The sequence below is a fragment of the Impatiens glandulifera genome, chromosome 1, assembly GCF_907164915.1.
Source record: "Impatiens glandulifera chromosome 1, dImpGla2.1, whole genome shotgun sequence".
Lineage (NCBI taxonomy): Eukaryota > Viridiplantae > Streptophyta > Magnoliopsida > Ericales > Balsaminaceae > Impatiens > Impatiens glandulifera.
Window position 1 is genome coordinate 138800341 of NC_061862.1, and position 11517 is coordinate 138811857.

Here is an 11517-nt window from a genome sequence, read left to right on the forward strand (position 1 = left end):
GAAAGAGAAAAGGGATGAAGCTGTCAGCTATCTAAAATGTTTCCAAACGATTATCAATTTGGTCACGGCTATGAGCTGTCTCGTTTCCAAATGAATTATGAAACAGTGGGTGGTTCCATTATGAAACAGTGGGTGATTGATATGAACGGCTGAGATGCATCTGTAACGTAGTTAAATTCACCTTTCCTATAACCCTCATTTATCATCCCAATTTCTCTTCTCTCTCACTGTATACCGCCATGGATGAATCTATAGCCCGTTTGCCTGAATGCTTGATTCTTGAGTGCCTTGCTCGTCTACACCTCAAGGAGATACATGTTGCATCGAGAGTCTGTCGTAAATGGCTTCGTCTTATTCGATCTCGTTATTTTTACACTCTTCGGAAACAACTGGGATATTCGAATCAGGTGGCTTGCTTGCTCCAACACTTTCCTCCGCCAACAAACTATGATCTCAAATATGTAATCAACATGTTTGACCCGATTAATCGGGAGTGGAACCGACTTCCTGTCCCTAATTTCACAAATGGGCTTCCTTGGTCGACTTCGATTGCTAGCTCAGAAGGGAAACTCGTCGTGTTTACCGACTGCGATCCGAAGAGTCGTGACCCGGTGAAGTCGATGTTCGTGTTGGATTTTGTGACTCGACGGTGGAGGAAAGGAAATGGCATGCCTTTAATTAGGAGCCCAAATTTTTGCACCGTGACTTCCCAATGCCATCGAATATTCATTAGCGGTGACATCGGTCCTGAAGAGGATGCGGTTTGGGAGTATGATGTGGGGAAGGAGGAGTGGACCGAGTTCCATCGTGTGAGAGGCGGTCAGATCAAAGGGCTTCAGGTAATTGGAGAGGAATTATGGGTTATAATCGGATGCAGAGGTAGAACAAACATCAGAATGTTCAAAAAAAATGTAGATGTGTACCATCTTCAAACTAAGAAATGGAGACGGGTGGAATTGGATTTGGAAGGACTTCATGACTTGTTTGGTCGCCGAATTGACTTGAAATTGTATGAGTTGATGAAGAAGTTGTCCGAGAATAAGTTATGGGTCATGGAAAATTGCTCTCAACTCCAATTGGGTAAGCAAAGTTTACTAATGTCCCCCACAGCCACCCTCAACAGTGGTTGTTATGGTCAGGAGGAATTATTTGTTATGCAGGACCAAGATGGTAATTTTGAAAGAATGCAGCCCTCTAGTTCTGTGTTTTCTGGATATGTGGAATCAAGTTGTTGTGTGGAATTCTAATCATCATATTTATTGATGAAATAAAATTTTATTACAATGAAAAGTGCTGCAATAAAAGGCAATTGTCTCTTTATCTTAGTTGTTTTTCTATAATTAGATTACATTTTGAATGCTTAACTTTTAGAACAAAGGATCGGAGAGGTGGTGGTCGATAGTCATAAAGTACTCTAGTCTTCAAAGGTTAATACCTCGAAACCAATTCATAGTAAAAGAGGAAAGCATTTGACCACTTGTTTGGGGAATGCGCTTTGTATTTGTATCCAAGTTGTGGATCAATTTTGTTCTGAACATTAATATCACTAAATTTCCAAATACATGGAACAAAATCATAGAAATTGTAAAGAAAAAGGTTAAGGGAGATAGCTTTTACGCGAATGTTTTCAAATGCTTCTTTGGAATCATGTTCTACAATATATAGAGAGAAATAAATACTAGAATTCATAGCAATGATTTTTTTTTTTTTGATAGTAACGCTCTCATTAATACATGGAAGAGAATTCCGATTAATGAAGACAGTTGGAAGCTCAATCAAAGATGGAATATCCCCTATAAAATCATTACATGGAAATGAAAGTTCAAATAGTTCTTGTTTGATGACTTGTTTGTAATTCAATTGTTTGTTGTTCTGTTTGTTCTGTAATTCAGTTATTTAAAACTCATTTGTTTTTTATAACAAAACTATGGTCTGACTAGTTTTGTTTCTTGAAACTCATTGTCTCTTTTGAAGTTTTAATGAAATGGCATTAAACCGTTTTCTAAAAATAAAAAGTTAATATATTATATATAATAAATGTATTTTATATATAATATTAAAAAAAAATAGAAAAAAAGTTAATATATCATATATATATATATATATATATATATATATATATATATATATATATATATATATATATATATATATATATATATATATATATATATATATAAAATGTTATATATATTTTTTTATATAATATGAAGAGATACAAAGAATTATTATATATAATATATATATAACATGAAAATAATGAATTTATAATATTAATAATATATTAATATATATATATATATATATAAAATTTTGTTATAAATAAGTTAATAAATTTTATTATTATTGTACTCAAATAATTCAAATATATATAATAATATTTTTTTTTCCGAATAACTACAAGTTAAATTAGTTATTTTTTTAACATGTATATTAATTATTTTAAGTTTAAACATTTCTTATTATTCAATGTCCGTATTATTCTTGAAGACATAACTTAAAGAAGAATTAATATATTTAAAGTTCAAATAATTTATATAATTTTTTATTTAATTTTAGAATTTTATATTTTAGAATTTTGATTAGTAATGGTGGTGTGATATTTTTGGACTATCATGTTTTGAAATTTTGAATAGTTATAATTGTTTCATATTTTTATTTTAAAATATTATATTTAAATGTTGAATATGTATGAAAGTTTGATATTTTTATTTTGAAAATAAATTTTTGTTTGAGTTCGTGCTCTAGCTCGAGTTCGAGTTTGAGTTCGAGCTTGAGTTTGAAAATTTAATTTTAGTTCAAATTGAGTTGAAGAGCTTGTTGGTAAATAGACAAGTCGAACTCAAGCTCAAATTTATAAACTCGTTCCAGTTCAAGTTCAAATAGAACTAATAAATATTAAATCGAGTCGAGTTGGAGGTTAAGCTCATGGTTTAAACTAGCTTATTCGCATCCCTAATATCAATATACTTTACCTAAATAATTAATTAATTTTTTAATTTATATACACAAATAAAATTATTTAAAATTATATATATTATTTAATATAATCTATTTAAGTGGGTGAGAAGGGGAATGGAGTTGGTTTTACCTGTGAGCTATCTTTTTTTTCTAAAATGTTTCCAAACGATTATCTATGAGCTGTCTTGTTTCCAAAAGAATTATGAAACAGTGGGTGATTCCATTATGAAACAGTGGGTAATTGATATGAACGGCTGAGATGCATTTTAACCCAATTTATGAAACAGTGGGTATTCCCATTATGAAACTGTGGGCGATTGATATTTGATTATTTGAAAATTTAAAAAACAAAAACAAACAAATGATCTGAAGTTTCATATGAACGGATGAGATGCATCTTTAACGTAGTTAAATTCACCTTTCCTACAAACCTAATTTCTCTCTCACTGTATACCGCCATGGATGAATCTATAGCTCGTTTGCCTGAATGCTTGATTCTTGAGTGTCTTGCTCGTCTACACCTCAAGGAGATACATGTTGCATCGAGAGTCTGTCATAAATGGCTTCGTCTTATTCGATCTCGTTATTTTTACACTCTTAGGAAACAACTGGGATATACGAATCAGGTGGCTTGCTTGCTCCAGAACTTTCCTCCGCCAAAAAACTATAATCTCAAATATGTAATCAACATGTTTGACCCGATTAATCGGGAGTGGAACCGACTTCCTGTCCCTAATTTCACAAATGGGCTTCCTTGGTCGACTTCAATTGCTAGCTCAGAAGGGAAACTCGTCGTGTTTACCGACTGCGATCCGAAGAGTCGTGACCCGGTGAAGTCGGTGTTCGTGTTGGATTTTGTGACTTGGCGGTGGAGGAAAGGAAATGGCATGCCTTTAATTAGGAGCCCAAAATTTTGCACCGTGACTTCCCAATGCCATCGAATATTCATTAGCGGTGACATCGGTCGTGAAGAGGATGCAGTTTGGGAGTATGATGTGGGGAAGGAGGAGTGGACCGAGTTCCATCGGGTGAGAAGCGGCCAGATCAGACAACTTCAGGTAATTGGAGAGGAATTATGGGTTATAATCGGATGCAGAGGCATAACAAATATCAGCATGTTCAAACATGGTGTAGATGTGTACCATCTTCAAACTAAGAAATGGAGACAAGTGAAGTTGGATTTGGAAGGACTTGATGACTTGATTGATCCCCAAATTGACTTGAAATTGTATGAGTTGATGAAGAAGTTTTCCGAGAATAAGTTATGGGTCATGGAAAATTGCTCTCAACTCCAATTGGGTAAGCAAAGTTTACTAATGTCCCCCACAGCAACCCTCAACAGTGGTTGTTATGGTCAGGAGGAATTATTTGTTATGCAGGACCAAGATGGTAATTTTGAAAGAATGCAGCCCAATTCTGTGTTTTCTGGATATGTGGAATCAAGTTGTTGTGTGGAATTCTAATCATCATATTTATGGATGAAATAAAACTTTATTACACTGATAAGTGATGCAATTAAAGGCAATTGTCTCTTTATCTTAGTTGTTTATGCATTTAATTATGGAGATTACATTTTGAATGCTTAACCTTTAAATTAGATCAATCATTTCTGAAGCAACAAAATAGACATTAGTAGCAATATTCAATCAACTTCTTCATTCTGGGGTTCCCAAAACCAACAATATTCAATCAACTTCTTACACACTTTTCATTTCCTTCAGCTTTTCCTTGGTTGTCATCTCATTATTGTGCTTAGACCTCATCTTCTTGGCTTTGCTCCTCATTTTGTAAGCATAGGCATCTATTTTAATGTTAACCTCAATATTTCATTCATTGTTGTTGATCTCATCCTTCTCATACCATGAGAAATGGTCCAGATCGAAACATACCATGATTTCACAATCATCTTGTAATCGTTACTCTCTTGCCCTCGAACAACATCAATCAAAAAACTTGATTGGTTGTCAAAGCTTGTAAAAAATACCTTCACCATTTTTATGGGAATGATAGTGTTTTAGGAGTAATGACAATGGCATAATTTACCATTTATACTACTTCCAAGAGAGAGAAGTGACGTTGAGAAGTTCAAGATTTTGAATTTTCTTATTTTTCTCATCACACAACCCAAATAGTGAAGGATATTGTTTTAGCTAAGGTGAAGGATGTATACCTAGGTTAAACGGAGATTGTTGAAATAATTAATTTGATTTTTGAATTGAATATATAATTATCTTAACTTTTCTTAATATAAAAAAATGTGGTAAAAGTTTGCGGAACTCTCAAGGAGGTTAGGATAATATTTGAAAAATGTCTCTTTTGTAATAATTTGCTATACAAATTTAAGAGAAGGATTCATAGTTGTGACAAGAGTTACTCACTCAATGATTTAAGAGAAGGATTCATAATTGTTCATATGAATCGGTCTGATTCATAGTAAACAATTGATCTTGTATTATATAAATAAATAGAAATTAAAATAAATAAATACTATATGTTAGGTTTTATTGAAAATAATTTTATTCTCGTTTTGGTCCTAATTTGTTAGTTTGAATTACAATTGCAAAGATGTTTTTCTTAAATTTTTTTGGTACGCGGTACTATTTATATAGTATAATTTGTAAGAGGTATAAATTATAATTAGGTATATAACAAACAACACAATTGGTACAACACGATAGGCACAAACAGAAAGGCACGGACAACACGATATTGTCCTGCACCGTAAGTCATCAAATCGACATCGGAATTACCATTAATCAAAAGAAGCGTCATTAGTACAAGCGGCACGACACGATCGGCACAAGCGACATAATAGGCACAGGCGGCACGGGACGATCGACACGGGCATCCCGGTATTGTATTGCGTCGTTCATTAAGTGTTGTTAGTCTAGGGTTTCTTGTACATTTGTAAGCGCCGTTAGATTTTGCCCTCGATTGCGGTTTACTTTTGATCATCTCTTAGGGTTTCTGCAATTAATTTGTTCTATTACTCTGTCTCTACCATTATGGGGAAGGGGAAGAACAAAAGTAATACATCAAAAGAAGTTAGGGATTTTGTGCTAGAAGGAATTAAGGAAGCAACAGTCAAAGAATTTGAAAGAATTTTTGAAGAAGTTATCAAAGAACAGGAGGATACCAACACAATTAAGTAATCTGCTCCAACTACTGCTGGGAAAATTCCTATTGAAAATAATGCAGGAAAACAAGGGGATAATGAAGGAACTTGGAAGATGCGCTATAATGAAAGAGCTAATCTGTTTGGGCTCAAGAATCAGATTTCAAAGCTCCTTATGAATGCCAAAAGGGGAGAAATTGTCATCAATAAGGAGAAAGCACAACATATTACAATTCAACTCAACACCCACTATCTTCAATACTAGAATTTGTTGAACAAAGAAGAATATGAAGAAATTGTTCAATGGTCAGTTGCTACAATGAAGGAACTAATGAAGACTCCCAAATTTAAGTCATACACTATTAGGAGCAACTCGACATGGAAAACTAATGATGTTTGGAAGAACAAAAATGCAAAAAAGTCAGAAGATCATTCTTACAAAGGGAAAATCTACTTAGACAATACACAGACAAAAGTGGAGGTACTGAATTCTCCATTTGAATTTTAATTGCTTACTGAAGTAGAGGAAAACTGTATAAGGGAATGGAAAAATGTAGTTATGGGAAACTATATAGGGAAAAACAGAGTATCCTTCCCAATTACTAAAGATGCACTGTTGAAGCAATGGGAAGGAAAAGGGCTGGAGAAGATTTCAGCAAATGTCCATGATTTATATTTCCTTAAGTTCAAGAAGGGATCTAATCTAGAGGAAATTTTAGAAAATGGGCATACACATATAGGATCCAATTGTATGAAGTTAGAAAAATGGTCTGAAGACTTGAACCTATTGAGTAAGCCAAAAGAAACTGCATAGATATGGTTTAAGCTCTGGAATATACTTGCACATATGTACAATTCTGAAGCTCTTAATCATTTTGCAGGTTTATTGGGTAGATCATTATACATGGATCCAATTACTGAAGGAGGATAACACTTAACATTTGCTAGAATTGGCATTGAGGTTCATCCTAGAAGCACATTACCGAAAAGTATGACAGTAGTAGACATAAAAGGAAAACCTACTGTCATGGAAATTACTTATGAGTGGAGGCCAGACATATGCTATTTCTGCAATACTTTCCAACATGCAAGCCCAAAATGTGATTTGGCTAAGGAAGAAGATCAGAAAATTTATAATGGTCAGAAAGTAAAGATGCAGGAAAACGATACAAATGTGCCTATTTTTACAGAGCAAAATGTGGTTAAAGAACAGAAAATAGAAGATAAAGAAAATTATGTACAAGAAGAAAGCAATACGAAGAAGGAGGTGGATCCTCAACCTAATCATGTTAAAGAGATAGTTGATGATTCTCAATCAAATCAAGTTGAAGTGGTTGCTGATGAAAACAGAGATGAAGATACTCAGGTTAATCAAGAGGAAGAAGATAATACCAATGTTAATACAGAGGAATCTAAAGTTGTTGAGGATTCCAAAGATGAAGCTGAAGGAATTAAAGACAATGATCTCGAAATTCAAGTTGAGAACAACAATGTGAACAACTCAGAAATTCTGAAAAATAATTTTTTCTATCAAATAAGAACAAGTTCATATAAACAAATAAATCAAGATGAGAATATGCAGTATTCATCAACCTCTTTAGTTCATCCTCCGTTCATTGCAAAAGGAATGGGAAGGGGAAGAGAAAGACAATATGTTGAAACATCATGTTGGTATGGAAATAAAAATCCTGATTGGGATAATTAGGATTTGATACAGTTTGTAATCTTTGTTTGTAATCTTTATTTCTTGTATGTTTGATTGCTATTAATTAGGTTCTTTAAGGTCGTTTGATTGTCATCTTATAATCCTAGCTAAGACTTGTGTAGCTTTGATTCTTGACCCTCCCACTTTTGGGATTTTAATGATTGGTTTTAACCGTTTTCCTATATATTTATTATTTTGTGTTTGGTTGGTAGTATAAAAATGTAGTAAAAAGGGTAAATGACTATTTTATCCTTATATTTATATAAATTATTTTTTTAATATTTATTTTATAGGTAATTGTATTATTATTTATATTAAAGTTAATAAAACAAAAAATCTAAGAATGTATTTTTAAAAAAAAAATACTATTATATGGTTTACATTATTTTATATATAATTTCTTATAATTCAACTTATATAATTATATAATTAAAACTTATTTATATATTAATTAATATTTAATATAGATTTTTAAAATTTTATGTATTATTAAAAATATTTGTATAATTGAAAAATATTAATTTTTTTATAAAATAAAATAATAATAATAATAATAATTTTATAAAAAATAATATTTGTAATTAAATAATATAATTATAAATTAGTTTCAAAAATAATTTATATAGATATAAGTTGTATTAATAATAATAATATCACTAATTTATGTAATTAATTCTAAATATTATTTATTAATAATGTAATAAAATTTTATTTTATAAATTAATTAATTGTCTAGATGACTATTATTTTTTAATTAACATTATTAGTTTTTAAAAATAATTATTATATTTTATTAGATATAAAATTGTCACATTTAATTTTTTTTTAATATATTTTTTATTTACAAAGATAAAAATTTATAAACATTTAAAAATAAATAAGAATAAGTAATTGAGTATTTATTATTATTATTTAAATTATAAAATTAAACCTAGTTAAATATAAATAATATTATAATTTTTTTATTATTATATTTTAAAATATAATAAAAAAATTATAATTTTAATAATTATATAAAATTAGAGGGTTAAAGAAAAATTCAATTTTATAAATGCTTATACACTTTTGTAACATGTTGGAATAGGTACAAGATTATACCCATTCAATATATAAATTGAAGAGGGAGGGAATTTGGTGAGGGAATTTTGTGAGGGAATGACGTGTCATCGTTGGAAAATGTAAAAATGGGAGGAAAGAGAGAAAAGAGAGAAATTATTTGATTTTTCAGCATTATGTCACGTCATTCCCTTACCAAATTGTCTCACCAAATTCCCTCACCTAATTATTTCTCATATAAATTATACTTAAAGTATATTAAAAAACTATCCAACCAAACAGTTCATTTAATTTATTGTATATACAATTATACAATATCTATTGTACAATAATTTTCACCTAATTTAAAAAATAGTTTAATAAAATATGCATTTAAAAATTCAACTAAAGAGATGGATGATTAACACATTATTTTTTTCAAAGTAAAATAAATGATTATCACTCACTCATAATGAAATTTTAAAATTTATATATATAATTAGGGTACTATATTCATACTTTAATTATATGATTAGGGACAATTATAAACTGTCCATTAATTTTTAGACGAAATTATCTTATTAGAGGCATTTTTTGGACGAAATTATCTTATTAGAGACCGTTTTTCCTGGTTGATCGTGGATAGGGTCTCATCTCTACCCGAACATTATAAATACAATTAAATATATAATATCACCCATATATTTATTTATTCTTCATATTTTATAAGAATTTTAAGTCTATTTTTATAGAGTAATGATAGGGGCGAGAATATGGGGCTGCGAAAGTATGCGAATATATTGGATATTCGGTTTAATCCAAGAATATTCTTTTCCTCTTTTTATTAATTAATTTCTCTCACTTCCCTTATTAATTAATTCATTTATCTCTTCAATTTTTTATTAATTAATTTTTTCCTTTTTTATTAAAATTAATTTATTAATTAAACTATTCTAATTAATTTATTCTCTTATTAATTAATTAATCTCACTAATTAATTTATTCACTCGTTAATAAATCAAAAATTTCTTTTATCTCTTCCTTCTTACTTTCATCTCTCATTTCAAAAAAAATGATTTAATAATTAAAAATAAAATTTCAAAACAAATATTATAACTCAAAATTTAAAAATAATCTCTCCTCCCTTTCACTAATTAATTTTTTTCAATTCTATTAAAATTAATTTATCTCTTACTAAATTCTATATAACAAATTAATTTATTCTCTTATTAATTAATTAATTTCTTTTATTTTCAAGTAATTAATTTATTCTCTCTATTAATAAATTAAATTTTTTATCTTATTTTTCTTCCCTCTTTCTTTCGGAAGAGGATCCTCTGCTACCATTTTAACATGCTCCCATGTTCCCCTCTCACAAAGGGATGGGCAATATGGTAAATAAATAAAAAACATTTTTTATTTATTTACCATATTGCCCATCCCTTTGTGAGAGGGGAACATGGGAGCATGTTAAAATGGTAGCAGAGGATCTCAGAGGCTTTCTTTCACCTTCTCTTTTCAAAGATAAATAACTCAAAGAATAAAAATAAAATTTTAAAATAAATATCATAACTCAAAAATTAAAAATAATCTCTCATTAAATATCATAATAATATTTTGAACAAATAATAATGTGTTATAATAATAAAATTACTTATAAAAATAATTCAAAAATTAATAATAAAATTACTCATAATATAATAATATAATATAATATAATATAATAATAACAAAATAAAGAAGACAAATAAATAAATCTGATTATCCATTGTCTTTCAATTGACCAACAAAAAACGTTCACACCTGCCATCATCAATTAAAAAATATTTAAATAAGTTAATTGTGAGACAGATTATTTGAAGCAAATATAGTATATTATGTAAAAATAACATTATCGTTAATAAAATTATAATTTTATAACTCCGAAAATAAAATAAATCAAACATTTTTCCTAGCCTCTATCACAGATCTTCTCGTAGTTTTTCTCACAATTGTTTCAACCACAAATTGTTTTCTCTTTGTGGGTAGACGTCCTCGAGCTCGTACCTTTAATGGAGAGTGTGTTGTTTTTGTACCGGATGTAGATACTTATTTTAACTTTTCAGTATTTTGAGGTATTAACGACAAATTGCAATTATTTTCAGTCATTGAATGCTCAAGATTAATAGCAATTAGTTTGTCTTTCACGTCTTTCAAAACTTCAATCAATAAAGAACAACATTCGTCAGATTTTTCTTCAAGTTGTTGAACCTCATTTATCAATGGAGTGAGAGTTTTGTGCCGATGTCTTTCCTCAACAGAACTATGATCATCATAACTGTTAGTGATGCTTTGATACCCACGTTTCGCATTTTTTGCCATCGATCAATAATATAATTTTGAGGAACCTTAATTACTCCATTCATTATCAACACAGATATAGCATGTCTACATAAAATACCTCGAAACTCAAACATTCGGCAAAGACAATTAACTTGGCAATCTAACATAGTATAACACACCACAAAACAAACTTTTCGTATCGGTTCTTTATTTGTTGCCAAAATAGTCTCTACTACTTCAAATATCATAGTTGTCCATTCTTCCTTCACTAATGAGGCATTGCAAAACATCAAACCTCTTAATTCATCTTAGAACAATTTAAATATTTTGTTAGTGTACGCGTTTTCAAATTGCCTCTCAATAGGATAACCAGTTATTA

The 11517-nt window shown here is 29.7% G+C and overlaps 2 protein-coding genes across 2 annotated transcripts; both read left to right on the forward strand.

Moving 5' to 3' along the window:
- Window positions 1–239: 239 nt before the first annotated feature.
- Window positions 240–1247, forward strand: LOC124945061 (F-box/kelch-repeat protein At1g55270-like). The gene has a single exon (XM_047485435.1). The coding sequence runs from the start codon at window positions 240–242 to the stop codon at window positions 1245–1247; it is 1008 nt and encodes a 335-aa protein (XP_047341391.1).
- Window positions 1248–3419: 2172 nt separating this feature from the next.
- LOC124945071 (F-box/kelch-repeat protein At2g44130-like) lies at window positions 3420–4424 on the forward strand. Its single transcript, XM_047485446.1, has one exon. The coding sequence runs from the start codon at window positions 3420–3422 to the stop codon at window positions 4422–4424; it is 1005 nt and encodes a 334-aa protein (XP_047341402.1).
- The last annotated feature ends 7093 nt before the right edge of the window (window positions 4425–11517 follow it).

Excerpts from the sequence above, each read along its gene's own strand:
- LOC124945061 (XM_047485435.1), top strand. The coding sequence starts at position 240 with ATGGATGAATCTATAGCCCGTTTGCCTGAATGCTTGATTCTTGAGTGC.
- LOC124945071 (XM_047485446.1), top strand. The coding sequence starts at position 3,420 with ATGGATGAATCTATAGCTCGTTTGCCTGAATGCTTGATTCTTGAGTGT.